At 42.1% G+C, this 19,326-nt stretch overlaps 1 protein-coding gene across 1 annotated transcript; it reads left to right on the top strand.

The window, feature by feature from the left end:
* The first annotated feature begins 565 nt into the window (after positions 1–565).
* On the top strand, positions 566–6,367 carry atp5if1 (ATP synthase inhibitory factor subunit 1). The gene is made up of 3 exons (XM_020518460.2): positions 566–796; positions 3,940–4,052; positions 6,107–6,367. The coding sequence occupies exons 1-3, from the start codon at positions 719–721 to the stop codon at positions 6,258–6,260; spliced, it is 345 nt and encodes a 114-aa protein (XP_020374049.1). The 5' UTR covers positions 566–718; the 3' UTR covers positions 6,261–6,367.
* The last annotated feature ends 12,959 nt before the right edge of the window (positions 6,368–19,326 follow it).

Below are 19,326 nucleotides of genomic sequence, written 5' to 3'. Positions count from 1 at the left end.
CCATAACACTTGATTCCCCTACTGATCAAGAATCCATATATCTCAGCCTTAAATAGATACAAGGATTCTGTCCCTACATCTCTCTGCAGCAAGGATTTCCAAAGACTTAGAATCCTCTGAGAGAAGACATTCCTTCTCATCTCAGTCTTAAATTGGCATCCTCCTATTCTGAGACTATGCCCTCTGGTCCTAGACGCTCCCTGTCAGCATTTATTCTATCAAGCCCCTTAAGAATCCTGCATAGGATACTAAGAACTGCCTATGTTGGAGTCAGAGATAACACATTGTGGAGCTGGATGAACACAGCAGGCCAGGCAGCATCAAAAGAACACTTTCAAGTCTAGACCCTTCTTCAGAAATGGGGCGGGGCCCACCTTCTAATTGACAGAAGGCATCATCACGTGGGCCTAGGGGCGGGCCCAACTTCTGATGGACGGTGTGCATCATCACGTGGAGCTAAGGGCGGGGACTACTTTCTGATCGACGGTGGACGCGGTCACGTGGGTCTAGGGGCGGGGCCCACTTTCTGATTGACGGATGGTATGCACACGTGGGTCTAGGGGCGGGGCCCAGCTTCCGACGGACGGAGCTCATGATCACGTGGGTCTAGGGGCGAGGCCCAGCTTCTGATTGACAGGGCCTGGGTCACGTGGTGCGGGCGGCTTACTCTCCTGCGGACGGCTGGATCGGTTGCCGTTCGGTCATTACAAGGGCGGAGATGATGGCGCGTCTGCTGCTGTTCCGGAGTCAGTTCGTCGTCGCTCGGCAGTTGCGGGCTTACAACGACGGTAGCCAGGTATCAGGCCAGGGTAGGGGAGGGCTGTGTCTGGCCTGAGAGCCCCGGGAAGGGGAGGAGCGGAGTAGCGGAGTGATAGCTTGGTATGATGTCGGGCCCGGTGAGTGAGTGATGAGGCAGGCCCAGGCCCAGGCGGGGGCGGGGAGAAGCCCCGTCCATCTGCTTCACCCCTCTGATGTCCCCACTGCACTCTCCTACCCTCCACCTTCCTCACCCCCGCCCAAAACAATCCAAGGTCATTGCACTGGGTGGAGCTGCCCTCCCCAGGCCCAGTGACTGGAGCCTGGGCCTTGATTTGGGGAAGGGGGGGGTGGGTCTGGGTCGTGAGGTGAGCCTGGCTGGGAGGGTGGCATTCCAGAGCTTTATGCAGGGCTAAAGTTCGGGGTGGGGGTGAGTGCTGGGGGAATTAAATCTCACTCTGCAGTTCTGAGGAAGGGTCACCGGACCCGAAACACTAACTCTGTTTTTTCCTTCACAGATGCTGCCAGACCTGCTGGGCTTTTCCAGCAATTTCTGTTTTTGTTCCTCACTCTGCAGTGTTTTGTCTTAGCAGCAGCAACGCCCGCTAGAAGAATTCTTGCTCCATTTGCTTGTACACTGTTGTTAAATTAACCAGTGTCAGTGAAAGATGAGGATTGGGGAAGGATTAAACAAGTTAGCCTGTGATTTAATATTTTCCATGTTTTAAGTTTCAACTTTCAATTATTTTAGTTTGTCAGCAGGATGTGGGTGACATTGGCTGAATGCTGTCTGTTACTTAATTCCCCTAGAGAAGTTAATGGTGAGCTCTTGGACTGCAGCTTGAGCTGTAGGTAACCATAGTGTTTTTAGGGAGAAGTAAAGAAACTGATGTAAACAAGGGTAGTGTGTAGTTTGTAGTGGAACGTGCAGGTTATGCATCTGCCTTTGGATAGTAGATGTCGTGATTTGGAAGCTGCATCTAGAAAGCATCAGTGGTAGAGGGGTCAATACAGTGTGGAGCTGGAGGAACATAACAGTCAGGCAGCATCAGGAGCAAGAAAGTTGATGTTTTGGGTTTACACCCTTCATCAGGAGTGGGGAGATGGTGGGGCTGGGGGAAGGTAAGTGGAATGGTGATAGATGGATGCAGGTAGGGGGTTGTGGAGACAGGTCATGGGAAGGGTGGAGTGGACATGTGAGAAAGAAGATTGACTTTGTGTCAAGTCAAGGAGGTAGGGATGAGAGGGAGGGTTGGACATGGGATGAGGTTGGGGTTGGGGAGATTCTGAAACTGAATTCAATGTTGAGGCCATTGAGCTGTAAGCTCCCGAAGTGGAATGTGAGGTGGTGTTCCTCTAGTTTATGTGCAATGTCATTGTGACACTGGAGGAGGCCCAGGATGGGCATGTCCCCAAAGGGTTGGGTGGGGCGAGCGTGGTGGTTAAAATGGTCGGCAACTGGAAGGTGCTGTTGATTATAGTGTCTGGAGCATGAATGCTCCGTGAATCGGTCAGCAAGTCTGTGCTTGGTCTCACCGTAGAGGAGACAATATTGAGAACAACGGATACAATAGACCAGGTTGGAGGATGTACAAGTGAATCTCTGTTGGATTTGGAAAGATTGTTTGGGGCCTTGAATGGAGGTGAAAGGGGAGGTGTACAGGCAGGTGTAGCACTTCCTGCGGTTACAGGGAAAGGTGCGGGGTGTGGTGGGGTCAGTGGGAAGTGTGGAGCGGAAGAGGGAGTTGTAGAGTGAGCAGTCCCTATGGAAGGCAGATGTGGGTGGGGAGCGAAATATCTCTTTGGGGTCAGATTGCAGGTGGCAAAAGTGGCGGAGGATAATGTGCTGGATGTGGAGGTTGGTTGGCTGCTCTGTCCTTATTTTTGTTGGGGAGAAGGGCTTTTAAGGGCAGAACTGTGGGAAATGCAAGAGATGCTGTTGTTGGCGTTATGAATCACTGGATGGATAAGTTATGGTCCTTGAAATAGCGGGACATCTGGAATGTTCGGGAGTGGAACACTACATGTCCGAGATGGTCCAGGTGGATTTGAGGTTGGCATGAAAGGCGTTAGCAAAGTTGATGGACTGTTCACGCTCCTCGTGGGAGCACGAGGCAACACCAATACAGTCTTCAGTGTAGCGGAGGAAGAGGTGAGGGATGATTCCAGTGTCCCTATAGAAGAGGGACTGTTCCACGTATCCTACGAAGAGGCAGGCATAGCTTGGACCCAAGTGGGTAGTAGGATGCCTGTCAAGTAAATGGCTTTTTCCTGGATTGCCACTTTCAAGGGGTGTTGATTTGAATCTCTTGGTCATCACCCACTAAAACTGTCAGTGATCTTTTTCAATTTGACAAAAATGTATTTTCTAAAGGAGCCTGATTTGGCAACTTTCTATTACATTGTTTGCAGCTGTTAGATTTCCATATCTGCAGTCGAAAATCAAATTGTAACCGCTGTTTCATACTTATCCTGTCACTGTCATTTGTCATATAGGCTGCAACTGACTTAGCAACGAAAACAGAAATTGCTGGGACAACTCAGCAGGTCTGACTGCATCTGTGGAGAGAAATCAGTCAGTGATTCAGGTCAAGTGACTCTTCCTCAAAACTTGACCTGAAATGTTTACTCTGATTTCTTTCCACAGATGCTGCCAGACCTATCTTTTCCAGAAATTTGTTATTGTTTCTGATTTACAGCATCCACAGTATTTCAGTTTTGACTTATTTAGCACACTTTATGCTGATAAAATAGAAGTTATAATTTGTTTTAGGATCCTGGAATAAACATGACATGTAACATCATGGTGCTAGATAGTTTGGAGCCAAAGGATGTTGTCTCTTGTGGGGCAGGTGAAAACTAGGGAGTGTAGTTTAAGAAGAAAGTATTCTTCTAAAGACACAATCTCTTTTCTCAATGTGTTAGTGTGGAATTCTTCAGTGGAAGCTGGTCTTTAAATTCATTGAAGGCTGAGTTAGATTTTTCACATACAAGAGAATTGAGGGTTATGTGGGCTGACCGTAAAGTAGGCCTGAAGCCATAACCAGATCGGCCATGATCTTATTGCTGAGATGTTGAACCGTTCCAATTTGTATATAAAGCCAGATAATTTCCTTCCAAGGGAACATAGAAAATACACATACAGCATTGCCTAACCTGAAGGTGGACATTACTGTGTTTCAGCTGGGAGAGCTCGGCAAGGGCGCTGGAAAAGGAGGTGGTGGTGGAGGTAGCATAAGAGAAGCTGGGGGTGCATTCGGCAAAAGGGAGGCAGCAATAGAGGAAAAATACTTCAGGTAACTACTTCTACATTGTTGATTTTTGTCACTTGTGACCTGCTGTTTTGTCCCCTCCCCATCCCTGCCCTGATTTAATTATACAATCACCCAATGTGTATAGAATCCTGATGTGATGATTTAGGATCTATTGAATTGAGAGGATGAGGCTGTCTGAAATTGACGAATCTCTGCAACTCTCTGTAAACTGATTAAAATAATCTGTTTTGCTGCCAAGGGTAGTCTACTCTTTGGCTTTGTGTAAAATTTCAATTTAATGGCCTAAAGTGTGTTTCCAATGTATTAAACTCAGCCTGTTGCTTCTGTCATGATGGCAGCCAACTGATGCAATTTGTCACATTTTTACATGCCATGCATCATGAAATGTTTGTTTGAAAGTCCTTATAATCCACAGTTCCTGTTTATTTTATCTATCCTCCTAGTCTAAGATACGACCTCCCTTTTACAGTTTGGATGGGGGTATTTTAAATAATCACATGACTTCCTTCAGACTCAGATGGGGCCTAAATATTCTTGAATAGCTGAGGCTTGTCAGTCATATTTACATTAAGTTCTGCATTTAGTATAGATATACCTGAAAAACAGTTCGTTCACTCTCATGCTTGGTAGTAAGAATTCTGAAAACCAGTTCTAACAATTCAAACTACATCATAAATTGTCAAAAACAGTTTAGCACACCAATTCAGGTGGTGACCCCTGTTAAGAGTCTCAGTTGGCCTGATATCTTAGAACTGCTTTTTTGCAGAAATGTACTATTTTCTGTGATGCAGAAACTGCTTTGGCCTTTGTTTATTTATGGGATGGGTGTGTGTGTCATGGGCTTGGCTAGTGTTATTTGCCCAGTGCTAATTCTCCTGGAGAAGGAGCAGCCTTGAACCACTGCATAAGGATATCCACAGTGCTGTTAAAATGAAAATTCAAGGGTTTGCTTTCGGGAACATGTGGCAATTAGTTTTAGGTCAGGTGAGTGGCTTGGAGGGGAACTTGCAGTTGGTGTACCCATGCATCCACTGCCTTTGTCCTTCTAGGTGGTAGAGTTTGTTTGGAGGGGGCTTATGATAAACCTTGGTGAATTACTGCGGTGCATCTTGTAGATGGTCCTGACTGCTAGTGTTGATGGTGGAGGGAGCGAATCTTGAAGGTGATTATAGGCGTGCCAATGAAGAGGGATGTTTTGTCTTGGATGATGTCAAACTTCTTGAATGTTATTGGAGCTGGACTAATCCAGACAAATGGAGAGTATTCCATCGCATGCCTGACTCACCTTGTAGATCATATTTGCATTTCAGGGAGACAGGAAGTGAGATCATGCCCAAGTTACCAGCCTCTCTCTGAATCTTGTGGCCACGGTATTTACTTGGCCAATTTCTGGTGAATGGTAACCCCCTAGATATTGATAGTGGAGGAAAAAATACAGTAAATGGAAACATGCACCCCAATTACTTCCATTTAATCTATTCCAAAACAAGATTGCCAATAGATTGAAACCCAAAATTTCCACCTTTAATTTGGCAATATCAATTTAGCACAGGACTAACTTAGCTCAGGCTGTTTATGCCAACAGTCTTAAAAACCAGCAGTTAGACTAGATCCCAGACTTCCATAACGCATGTTGGATTATTACTTGATAGTTGTAACTGGAACCAACAACATGTCTGAATCATATTGGCATAATGAATCCTGAGCACCCAGGTAGTGGTCAATCTTAGCTCCTATCTAAACTTTGTATGTATGGGTTTAATGAACTGAGAGAAGCTTCTCCAATTTTTGCTCACATCACTGGGTCTCCAAGATATTGAGAAGTTTCTTTCGAAGCAAGATTCCCACTGGTTCTTGATAACAGTTCCTTTAAGGTCATTTAGCATAATGCAACACTTGCAGTTCATGACTGCCCAATTGCTCAGGTCTATTGCTGAAACGAAATGTGGCCCTTTGCCTTTTCAAATGTACACCTTCTTAGCTATGGCTTGAGAAAAGCAATCTCTGATGCATGATACTTAGCAAAATGCTTTTTCAATACCTACCAGGCCATTGAGGATGATTCTGTTTTGCAGGGAAAAGGAAATGGAACAGATTGAAAATCTGAGGAAACATCATCAAGAGGAGATTAACCATCATGAGCAGGAAATACAGCGTTTACAGAATGAGATTAAACGCCACAAGCATCAGATCAAGAAGCTGAAGCATGATGGCTATGACAGTGACTAGATTTCTAATGTTTCTGTGTTGCTTAGATTATCTCAATCATAGCATTAATGGTGGACTCATAATTGTGCTTGAATGTAAATTGTTAAATAAAAATACACTGTTCACTATCTCAAACTTAGTACTTTGTAGACAACTTTTGCACACGGCCTCAGCACTTTGCATATTTTTTTGATTGTCTGAGCCTTTTCCTCTGGATAGGGGAGTCCAAAATTAGAGGGCATAGGTTTAATGTAAAAGGAGAGATTTTTAAGAGATCTGAGGGGCAAGTTTTCCATATACAGGGTGCTGCCAGTGTGGAACGAATTACCAGAGGAAGTGGTACAGGTGGGTACAATGACATCATTTTAACAGACATTTGGACAGGTTCATGGATAGCAAAGGTTTCGAGGGATATGGGACTAGTTCATTCTGGGGAAACATGGTCGGCATGAATGAGTTGGGGTAAGGGGCCTGTTTCCATGCTGTATAACTACAAACTGTTATCTATGTGGGTTACATAGACCTGCATTTGCAATTTTGGGCCATTAAAGTTCTACAGTTTTAATATCATTACTTGACCTGATGTTGGTAACAGTAATTCTAAATGTAATTATTGAAAATAATTTTAGGCTTAGGAGTAACTGTTACTCCAGTAAGACTTAAAAGTGTGACTAGTTTCTTAGCAATGCTGAAGAATTTTGATATCTGGACAGTTTTCAGTTAGCAGTAGCAGTAATGTAAAAATATAGCACATCTTTAATTTTAATTGGGGGAAAGATGGTGAATTAGTGGTAATGTTACTCGACTAGCAGTGCAGGGAACAAGGCTAGTGTTCTGGGTTCATCAAATCCCATAATTTGTTCAATTAAATTAAATGAATAAATTTGGAATACAAAAGTTAGTTGATATTGAATTCACCAATGTCCTTTTTAAGGAAATAATTTGCTATTCTTATCCAGAATGGACTGTACTTCAGACGCTCTGCAATGTGGTTGACTCTTAACAATCCTCAGGTAACCTGGTAGGCTATTTAATTCAATAGTCAAAGACAGGCAACAAGTTCTGGTTTTGCTGGTGTTGCCCATGACCTGTGAAAGAGGAAGCTGCCAACTCTTATGAAAACCAAAGGACATTTGATCATAATATTATGCATTGAATAAGCTGCAGTAAAATGTGAACAAATTTACATCCGGACTGATGTTTTGGTTTCAAGAAGCCATTTTTGTAGAATATGCCATCTGCTTGGTTTTTCTGCATTCAGAAGATATTGAGGTATTAAGTGATACAGCAGAGTGGGAAATATTGGTTAAACAGCCATGTAACAAAGCACTGAGCTTTATGAACATGAAGCTCATTCTCCTGACCTTGCTGGGGCATGGGAGTAGATGCCTGGTGCAGGGTTGGTTGGACAAGAATTTAGAGCTTTTAGATGACTGCCAACTGCTATCAGCATTTAGAGTATCAAGTTGACTATGCTGCAGATAAATGCTTGTCTTTTAGGCAATTTAAAAAAAAAAAAAAGCTTTGGATAACAGTTTCTGCAGTGATCGGAGGCCAGATGTTTGCTTCTCTCTCCCAGAATTTGTGCTCCTCACTTTTTGGACTATAAGATGGCAAGCAACTTGGAATTACCACATCTAATTCATGGACTTGTGGTTAGATGTATGTTGTATTTTCCACAGTGGTGAGTTGGGTATGCCATTGTGATGTCTGATGTTTTCTGTCTGATCAAATACTCAAACATTTTGGGTCAAGGTGAATGAGAGGCGAGAGTTATAACCTGTATGCTTTTTGATAATTTGGTACTTGAATCTGCAGTGCCTAAATGACCATTCGTGGTTCTTACAACAAGTTGAAAGAATGCACCGTTTCCTTTTTTAATCCCATTCGCCACTAATGTTAAGTTTAATATAGTTGGTGATATGGCCAATTCTCTGGGTTTCAGACTGTCAGGTTTAGTATTAAAAACAATTCTGTCATGTTTCTTCCATCAAATAAGTAAAAGGTTTACTACCATAAACTTACATCAATAAAGGCTATGAACAAATAATTTGGATTAAGCAAATGTAGTTTTTCTACAAAATTGTAGATCTAACAGAAGTCTGGAGAGAAACAATAAAAATGAAAAAGAAACTGCACAGTGTTTAAGGTAGTTTGGCCAAGTAATAATTAAATTGATAAGGAAAAGTCATGGATTGTCTCAAGTAGTTGACTGATTCTGGTATTCTGCACAAGCTGTAGGCACTGTAGTTTCTGCATGGATCAGTTGTAGAAGGATGAATTTCCTTTTCTTTAAACTAATCCTCTCCAGGCGTCCTCCATGACTAGTAAAGATGACTTCTGGTGGGTTTTCAGCTCGTTCACTGCAGAAAGTAATTGCAAGGAAAGGAAAAAAGATAGGTATGCTGCTGCTGTTTGCTCAAATTTGCTCTAATTTCAAAGATACAGTAGTCCTTCGAGAAGACTTATAGCTTGGGTTAGGGATGAGGTTGTAGACATACTCGCTGAGCCGGTAGGTTTGACTGCAAACATTTTGTCTCACTGCTAGATAATATTGTTAGTGTGGCTCCGGTGAAGCGATGGTGTTCTGTCCCACTTGTTATTTATATGCCTCAGTTTGTTGGGGTGTTTGGTACCACTTCCAGTTCTGTTCTTAAGGGGTTTGTACATGGTCTAATTCGATGTGTTTGTTGGTGGAGTTCCAATTGGAATACCAGGCCTCCAGGAATTCCCTGGCTTGTGCGATTATGGATGTGTTGTCCCAGTCGAATTCATGTCCCTCTTTGTCCATGCGTAGTGGGACAAGTGAGGATTGGTCATCTCTCTTGGTGGCTAGTTGGTGTTCATATATCCATATTGTCAGTTTTCTTCTGGTTTGGCCTATGTAGTGTTTCTCACAGTCCTTGCATGGTAAATGTATATTACACCAGTTTTGGGTAAGGGATCCTTTACGCTCGTCAGTAGCTGTCGCGGGGTGGTTGTTGGTTTGTGGGCTATCCTGATACCCAGAGGTCGGAGTAGTCTTGTGGTCATCTCTGAAATGTCCTTGATGTACAGTAGGGTGATTAGTGAATCTGGTCGTGTTGTGTCTTCCTGTTGTGGCCTGTGTCTCGGAGGTAACGGCAGATTTTGCTTTTCAGGTATCCGTTCCTTTTGAAGACTCCCTTTAAGTGCTCCTGTACTGCTTTGCGTAGTTCCAGGGTGCTGCAATGTGATGTGGCTCATTTAAATAGTGTCCTGATGCAGCTCCGTTTGTGGGCGTTGAGGTGGTTGCTAGTGTAATTGAGTATCTAGTCCATACGTGTCATCTTTCTGTATATCCTAGTCTGCAGTTCCCCGTTGTTTTTGCATTCTACTGTTATGTCCAGGAAGAGTTGTCAGTTGTTGCTCTCTTCTTTTGTGAATTTTATCCCAGTAAGGATATTGTTTGTGTTGGTGGGTTTCTTCTAGTTTTGTGCGTTTGATAATCATGAAGGTGTCATCTATATATTGGAACCAAAGTTTGGGTTCTATATTGTTATATCAATAACAAGCGGGACAGAACTTGAACGCTTCACGGAAGGTGCACTGACAACGTTACCTAGCAGGGTGACGAAACGTTTGCAACCAAACCCACCAGTTCAGCAAGCATGTCTACAATCTCCATCCCTAACCTGAGCTATAAATCTTCTCAAACATTAAACACCTACGGGCATGACACCCTCAAACTGACCCGCAAGTGGGAAACAAATGCCATCTGGCTGAGCATGACCCACGAACAACTATACTTGCTGCATGAATGCCTCCGAAAGTAGATACTACCACAAAGCTTAAAATGTAAACCACTTATGAACAATCCACAGGCACAGAGGACAGCTGAACAGACCGATAAGGGTTATGATCAACGATACTCAACTGCCTCCACAAATACAAGCAGGAAATTGCACACCAAAAAACTCTGTACTCCAACGCAATTGACCAGGATTGGACATCCACACTGGAACAAGCCATCAGCATACAACAACAAAAGACCAGCATACAGGAAATAAAATGGCCTGATAGGAAAAACTGTCCAAAATCGCGCACAACAATGACATGGACAACACAGATTCATGGATTGAAAAAATCTCGGACCAACCACTTACAGACACTGAGAAGACAGTCCTAGTATGTGGACTGAATCATAACTACAGAGACGCCAATAAAACTGACTTCCTGGCTGCGCTGGAATAGACACTAAAGAACAATGGATTCATGGAAGAAATACAACAGACCATCAGACAAACAATAGTCTCAACACTGAGCCAAAAAGGTAAGTAGAACACATTCAACACAACAGAGGAAAGCCCTGGAAAAACTCAAGAAAGACAAGAACATTGTAAACTTACCAGCAGAGAAAGGAAGCATGGCAGTAATCCTCAATAGAGCCAAATACATCAAGAAAGCTCATGCACTACTAGCAGATACTGGCACCTACCAACAGTTAGTGATAGACCTGACAACAGAGTGAGGGAACCGGATTACAACGACCCTGAAGAAATTACACAACTCGGGAGACGTCAGCAAGACAGACTACCAAAAAATTTAAAGCCAGAGGGATCCGACACACCCTGATTCTATGGACTTCCTAAAGTACATTCACTGGGTGTGCCCCTCAGACCCATTGTCTCCCTGCCAGTTACACCAACATATAGACTTGCCAAAGAACTGCAACAGAAATTGAAATACTTAGTTGATAACACTACCCACTCCATCCACTCCTCCTAAGAATTCCTCAACATCATCAAGGACACCAGGATAGAAGAGGACGAGATGATGATATCCTTCAATGTAACAGCACAATTTACATCCATAAACATCGACCTAGCCAAAGAGATAATTGTCAGACTATTGGACAAATCAAGTCGACAGGCACCCTAGGACACCAACAACATCAATAAGGATACCACCATGAAGGGGGGATCCCCAATATCAGGACTGATTGCAGAAGCAGTAATGCAAAGGTTAGAATGAACAACACTCCCCACTATACAACACAAACTTTGATTTTGATATGTAGATGACATTTCTGTGATTATCAAACACACAAAACTAGAAGAAACCCACCAATATATAAACAATATTTCCACTGGGATAAAATTCACAAAAGAAGAAGAGAACAACAACTGACATCTCTTCCTGAACATAACAGTAGAACACAAAAACAACGGGGAACTGCAGACTAGCATATGCAGAAAGATGACACTTATGGACCAGATACTCAATTACGCTAGCAACCACCCCAACGCCCCCAAACAGAGCTGCATCAGGACACTACTTAAATGAGCCACAACACTTTGCAGCAACTACACCAAGCAGAACAGGAGTACCTATATGGAGTCTTCAAAAGGAATGTGCTTTTCAGGTAATCCAATCTGCCGTGACCTCCGAGACAGACCACAACAGGAAGACACAACATGGCCAAACTCTCTAATCACCCTACTGTACATCAAGGACATTTCAGAGATGACCACAAGACTACTCAGAACCCTAGGTATCAGGATAGCCCACAAACCAACAACCACCCTATGACAGCTACTGATGTATGTAAAGGATCCCATATCCAAAACCAGCAAAACTGGTGTAATATACAAAATACCATGCAAGGACTGTGAGAAACACTACGTAGGCCAAACCAGATGAAAACTGACAATATGGATACATGAGCACCAACTAGCCACCAAGAGAGACGACCAATTCTCACTTGTCTCCCTCCACACGGTCAAAGAGGGACATGAATTCGACAGGGACAGCACATCGATGATCGCACAAGCCAAACAGAGAGACACCAGGGAATTCCTGGAGGCTTGGTATTCTAACCGGAATTCCATCAAAAAACGCATTCAATTAGACCCTGTGTTCAAACCACGGAGAAACAGAACCAGAAGTGTACCAACCACGCCAACAAACTGAGGCATATAAATAACAAGCAGGTCAGAACACCGTCACTTCACTGGAGGTGCACTAACGATGTTATCTAGCAGCATGACGGAACATTTGCAAACAAACCCACTGGCTCGGCAAGCCTGTCTACAACCTCGTACAGTAGTCCTATGCTGATGCAAACTGGCCCATGTGGGAGCATTTCAGATGGCTTTCAACCTTTTTAGAACTAAGTAAGTTCAGGTGTAGTTTCTTAGATAACTTCTCTATCTGAGTTCAAACCAGTAAATTTCACAAATGCTTAACTTTTGGAGTCTGTGAGTTTGTAATAATCATCCCACGAGATGAAACTGTCTGAGAATGTTACCATACCACACATAACTGCTTAATTTTATTAATTCTATGGACATCCGATGTTCTAAGGGTCTGGGATATTTCTCTGAAGAAACTATACTGTGCTACCCAAGAAAGTACATAAGTGACTAACGTTTTGTTTAGTTGTAAATAGAAAAAAAAGTGATCATTTGCCAATTTTATTAATAAATTAATGAATAATGCACGAAGAACATTTTAGAATAGCTTAATAAAATACCTATGTACAATAGAATATCCATCAACATTTTAAGCATTTTGACCTTAAAGCCCTGAGTTTTAATATATCTTCAGATGGGAGAAAATACCTTTTGAGAAGTATTATACGAGGGCCCTTTGTTTTGCTTCTTTTATTTTGCTTCCTCCTGCTTTGTGAATGTGGGTGCAACCTGCTTTCATGTGATTTTGTATTCCTTATTTATTTAGTGAAGATGCTTTTTGAAGTTGTGAGCTTTTAGCTTTTACCTAGTTAATTTTTACATTCCTTTCATCTCTCCCTTATTCTTTCAATTACATTGAAGATTTCACTTCTCTGCCTTTGAGTGTGGTCTTATCCTGGTTTCAAATAGTATCCAGGTCATAGTCATAGTGATATATAGCATAGAAACAGATCCTTCGGTCCAACTCGTTCATGCTAACCAAATATCCTAAATAAATCTAGTCCCATTTGCCAGCATTTGGCCCATATCCCTCTAAACCCTTCCTATTCTTATACCCATCCAGATGCCTTTTAGGTGTTGTAATTGTACCAGCCTCCGCTGCTTCCTCTGGCAGCTCGTACCATACATGTACCACACTCTGTGTGGAAAAAGTTTCCCCTTCGGTCCCTTTTTAAATCTTTCCCCTCTCATCTGAAACCTATGCCCCTCTAGTTTTGAACTCCCCTCACCCTGGGGAAAAGATTGTCTATTTACCCTATCCATGCCCCTAATGATTTTATAAACCTCTATGAAGTCACCCCTCAGCCTCCGATGCTCCAGGGAAAATAGTCCCAGTCTATTCAGCCTCTCCCTATAGCTCAAACCCTCCAACCCTGGCACCATGCATGTAAATCTTTTCTGAACCCTTTCAAGTTTCACAGCATTCTTCCTTTAGCAAGGGACCAGAATTGCATGCAGTATTCCAGTAATGGCTTAACCAATGTCCTGTGCAGCTGCACTTGCCCTCCCAACTCCTGTACTCAATGCACTGACCAATAAAGGCAAGCATACTAAACCCCACCTTCACTATCCCATCTACCTGTGACTCGTGGTTTAATCTTTGCCATTCTTATCAGTTTGTACCTGGACTACTTCTGAAATTAACATTTTTACTTTCACACCTAATTATGATGATGTTATGTCCTTCCAGACCTCCCTTTAGAGATTAAGCTTTTTTTTTATATTTTTCATTATCTGTGCCGAGCATTAATTAATAACATGAATGTGTTGTCTCCATGCTGGTTGTAATGTTTTTAATATCTGTGTGTTCTACCTAACTGGTTACATTTAATTCTCTAACTGACTTATATTTCTAACCAGATATCATTACAAGGTGACCTCTGTCTGAAAGTTATCGAGACTGAATGACTTCATTTAAGCTCCCTCCTCCGTGTGGGTACAACATTGTTGCTGTTGTTCCCAGTGCCCTTTCCTGACCAAAGTGTCCTTTGTTTAAAAGTTTGAAATGTATTTGAAACAAAAACAGAACTTGCTGGAAAAGCTCAGCAGGTCTGGTAGCATCTATGAAGAAAAATCAGAGTTAATGTTTTGGGTCCGGTGATCCTTCCTCAGAACTGATAGTAGCTAGCTGGACCTGAAACATTAACTCTGTTTTCTCTTCACGGCTGCTTCCAGACTTGCTGAACTTTGCCAGCAACTTCTGTTTTTGTTCCTGATTTACAGCATCCACAGTTCTTTTGAAATATATTTGTGTGGGCCTACAACAACTTTTACAAAATCGTATTTGGATCACATCCCTTCTTAACATGGCTAACCAAGTGTCTACCATAGTTTTTATTCAGTCATTGGGCATGGGTGTCATTATCTGGGCCAGCATTTATTGCTCATGCATAGTTGACCTTAAGAAGGTGATGGTAACCCACCTTATTGATTCAGTTCAGTCCATGAGGTAGAGGGATGTCTGCAGTTCCAGGATTTTGACCCAGTGACAAGTGGAGGGACAGTGATATCATTCAAAGTCAGGATGATCTTTGGCTTGCGGGGGGAGCTTGCACATCTATTGCAGAGCTGAAATTCTTCCAAAGCGGGAATATTGGTAAAATGATACGCACTGCCTGTCAATAGAATAGGTTCAGGTCTGTCAAATAAAGCACGAGAATGCTGAGTTCATGCCCAAAGATGTAATCACAAAGTACTGCAATGATCAAGCATGTCCATCTGCCGTTCATTCTGAAATGCATCCTCTATCTCTAAGTTTTTGGAGTAGATCTGTAGCTCGGGTTGTGGGTGTTGAGGTTGGTTGTTTGGCAGACGTTTCGTTACCGTGCTTGGGAACATCCTCAGTGCAGCCTCTGATGAAGCGTCGGTGTGTTTTCCCGCCTGGTTTTTAAACTCTGGGGTCCGTTGCGTTGGATAGCCTCACTTCCGGGTTTCCTCCGTAGTGGAATGTATATGGGGTCGAGTTCAACGTGTTTATTAATAGCCTGCTTCGTGGAGTGCCATGTTTCCAGGAATTCTCGTGGTTCTCCTTGTCCGACTTCAAGTGGGACAACACCAAGATCCTGGGACAGGCTAGGCAGAGACAAGCACGACCCCATATACATTCCACTACGGAGGAAACCCGGAAGTGAGGCTATCCATCGCAACGGACCCCAGAGTTTAAAACCCAGGCGGGAAAACACACCGACGCTTCATCAGAGGCTGCACTGAGGATGTTACCAAGCACGGTAACGAAACGTCTGCGGAACAACAAACCAGTTTGGCGAGCCAACCAACTTATCCCCTATCTGTTGAAGATGCTGAACTTTCAACCCAACAACAGTATAAACATAAAAAAAAGTCCTCACCTTACTCACTATTGTAGATTTGCAAAAAAAAAAAATTAAGATTTAGAAGTTGTTGGACATGTGCTTTTATACTGCTATTCATGCAGTATGTGCATGTGTATGTTAACTAATTTGTGCATTTGTTCATAAAATGTGTAACAACTAGGGCTGGAGGAATGCACTGCCACCTTAGATCCAGTACTCCATGGATTACAGCCTTCAGTATAAATATTTTTTCCTGTTACCAAGAAGAGCAATAAAATACCTATTGTGATGACTCTATGATTTAAAAAGGTGTATTTTGCCCTCTTTTAATGAAGAAAAGTTGAGACAGAGGTGCTAAGCAGTCTGCTCAAAGCCAATAAAGTAAACAGCTGTGAGGCCTTGAGGTTTTAAACAATAGGAAAAGCCTGAACAGTTGGGGTTAAGCTCCCACAGAACCAGGATTTTTAGTTTTCTGTAGTTGCTGGGACCTTGCAGCTAGATGTGAAAGTTTTTACTCTCCTCCCTTTTACAGCTAAAAGCTGGGTGTTCTCTTCCTGCTGCTGGAGTTGCATGTCAGACAATCTATATTACTGAATTTGCTTTTGCCAAGGGTGTATTTATGGAATGTTACTATATTGGAACAGTTAATTAATAGTTAATATAGCTGTTATTTTGTTAAACATTTTGATAGAGTTACAGTTGAGCCAATGCTTTATCTGGTTTGTCTGTAGTTTAACTCGGGCAACTGTCTGTGTGGAGTCTGCACGTTCTCCCTGTGTCTGCATGGGTTTCCTCTGGGTGCTCTGGTTTCCTCCCACAGTCCAAAGATGTGCAGGTTGGGTGGATTGGCTGTGCCAAATTGCCCATAGTGTCTAGGGATGTGTAGGCTAGGTGGGTTAGCCATGGGAAATGCAGGGTTACAGGGATAGGATGGGGGTGAGAGTCTGGGTGGGATGCTCTTCGGAGAGTGTGGACTTGTTGGGCCGAATGGTCTGTTTCCACACTATAATGATTCTATAAAACTGTAGTGTAAAAACAAAATGTGTTTTGCTTAATGTCGAATAGTTTGACCAATTGAATTGCATCTGGAATGCAATGCCTTACACTTATCTTTAAAATAAGGAAAAGTTAAGGTGTAGACCATTTTAATACATTTTGATGGTGTTTGGTTTGATCTTTCAATCAGATTTTTTAAGAAACATAATTACCAGTTTATCAAACCAAAACTTATTCAATAAAGATGGAATAATTTACTAACATACACAGTCAGCAACAAGTGCTTATACCGCTAAGTATCGCTAAAGCATCCACAGTCTTCAGGAAAAGAGAAAAAGAAAAAAATTTTTTCTGCAGAGACTGGTTTTCTGAAAAACAGAACCACTTTTGCCAATGGAGTATTCTTGAAGGCAAAAGGATATATGTGAAATGTTCTGGAGTCAGTTGCTCTGAAGTTCTCACACATGTGTCCAAGTCACTAATCCTGCATGGTTGTCTCTGAAGCCTTGCAGACACAGCTTGCTCAGAAAATACCATATTGAGGTTTTTAAATAAAAACCGAAAGAACTGCGGATGGTGTAAATCAAGGACAAAAACAAAGTTGCTGATAAAGCTCAGCAGGGCTGGCAGCCTCTGTGAAGGAAAAAAACAGAGTTAACGTTTTGGGTCCAGTGACCCTTTCTCAGAACTGAGAAAGGGTCACTGGACCCAAAATGTTAACTCTGTTTTTTTCAAATTTTCATTTCTACTGTAAATAGTAAATGTTAAATAAACGTGCTTCACATTTGCACAATTATAACAAAATGTGTGATCTGTACCAGATGGAAGGACAAAGGCAGCAGATATGTGGAACACCACCACCTACAAGTTCCCCTTCAAACCGTAGACAGACTACATCGCTGTTCAAAATCCTGGAACTCCCTTGCTACCAGTAGTGTAAAGTGTACCTACACCCAAGGAATGCAGTGATTTAAAAAGGCCTTCTAACAAGAATTAAGTGTCCGCAATAAATCCTGGTTGAGCCAGTGACTCCCACATCCTGTGAATGCATAAAATGAAAAGCTTTTACAAAGCATGTCTAACGAACATAGGTTTATTGGCAAATGTTAAAGGAAGAGAGACATTGAGGTTAAGGCTTTTAGGCTTAGAATTAGAACTTAGGTTTAGAACAGCCTATAAGATTGGAAGCACAGAAGCAAATTGTGGACTGATTGAAACCTGAAGGCCAGGATTAGAGGAGAACAGAGATCTCAAAGGATTGTAGGTCTGGAAGAGTAATCAGAGTTGGGAGGAAGGGTGCTATAGAGAGATTTTAATAGGTTGGAGAGGATTTTAATATTGAAGTGTTACTTAGCATAGAGCCAAAGTATGTCAGTGAGCACTGATGTGATGGTTGAACAGGGCTAGATGTGAACTGGGATGCAGGGTTTTGGATTAATTTGAATTTGTGGATGCTGGAAGGTGGTATGCTAACCAAATGGACATCGCAGACTTTTCCTGTGCGGTATGAATATATGACAGATGTTTTCCACTGCTGGTGCATTAAGTTAATATGGGCATATCACTGGGTACCCAGCAACTAGGATTTTCAATTCTTTTTAGTAGATATGTTGCAAGTTAATACATGTATATACAGCTCTAAAAAATAGTTAACAGTTGAGAAAAGTACAAAATGATTGTTCACATGCCATAAGCCAGAAATAAAACAGAAATATTTTTGAAAGAAGATCAGGGAACAGTGGATGTCTAATTGCCTGTAACATTGTGCATATTCTGTTTCAGATTGCATCAATTTGAATTTATAGCAAGTGGTAAACTTTTTTCATACAATATTGTATAAAGGAAATTTTTAAAAAATTAAAATTCATTAATTTGATATGTGTGCCACTGGCAATGTTGTCTTAATTGTGCGGAGAATGGAAAAGAATGTCGATGTGAGTAAAACTGCAGGAGAGAGACTGTTAATAACTTATTTATGAAGTAGCCAGTTTGCACAGGCTGTAGTTTTCCACAGAGAATAGTTGAAATAGAGAGCATTATATCATAAATGGAATAGAGGATGAATATTCAAAGGCTATTGCAAAAGAGGAGCACTGTGATTATTCTGGGATTGATTTTCCAAAATATGCTTTATTGATAAAATTTGTAAAAGTAGATTCCAAACATTTTGTATTGGATATTATAGAGAATGAAGTTAAACTCTTCTTCATAAACCATGTTGTACTCTGAGTAATACATTGCGATGTTTACAGCACACATACCAGATCAGGCATTGAGAAGGTATCAACACAGTTACCAGTCCCTCATTGTACTATGACAGACAGACCTTAGGCTGTGATCTTTTCTCACTCAGCCTTCATGCTATCTGTCGCAAGCTTTAGTGAGTCCCTCAGTACATAGTCCTGAACATAGTCCCAGTTACCTTCAGTCAGTCATAGGCAAATCTTTGCACTGGAAGATCAACAAGATATGGGCAGACCAAAGAATGTTATTTAACAAAGTGGTGATCTTCAAGCAGCAGTTGATGTTTGTCTTAGTGTGCATCCTGGAAACAAATCAGACAGCACACAGTCTTCTCCAGCAAAGAGCTAGTACAAGAACAGTTGGCTGAAATCTGCACTGCACCATACACTATGGTTCACATCAGTATCCTTCTTACAAGATGAAGCTATAGTATCACCCTGGTGAGAGATGGTCTTTGGTCTGCCCGAAACTTGTGATCTTCCAATGTAAAGACTTGACCAAGTGTTGCACGCTGGCATATTCCAAATTCCAGGACAAAGTGATGAAGGATGAAGAGAGCAGGCCAAGCAGCATCATAGGAGCAGAAAGGCTGACGTTTCGGGC

Source organism: Rhincodon typus, chromosome 27 (genome assembly GCF_021869965.1).
Source record: "Rhincodon typus isolate 14 chromosome 27, sRhiTyp1.1, whole genome shotgun sequence".
Lineage (NCBI taxonomy): Eukaryota > Metazoa > Chordata > Chondrichthyes > Orectolobiformes > Rhincodontidae > Rhincodon > Rhincodon typus.
This window is presented reverse-complemented; position numbering and strand designations above follow the sequence as displayed.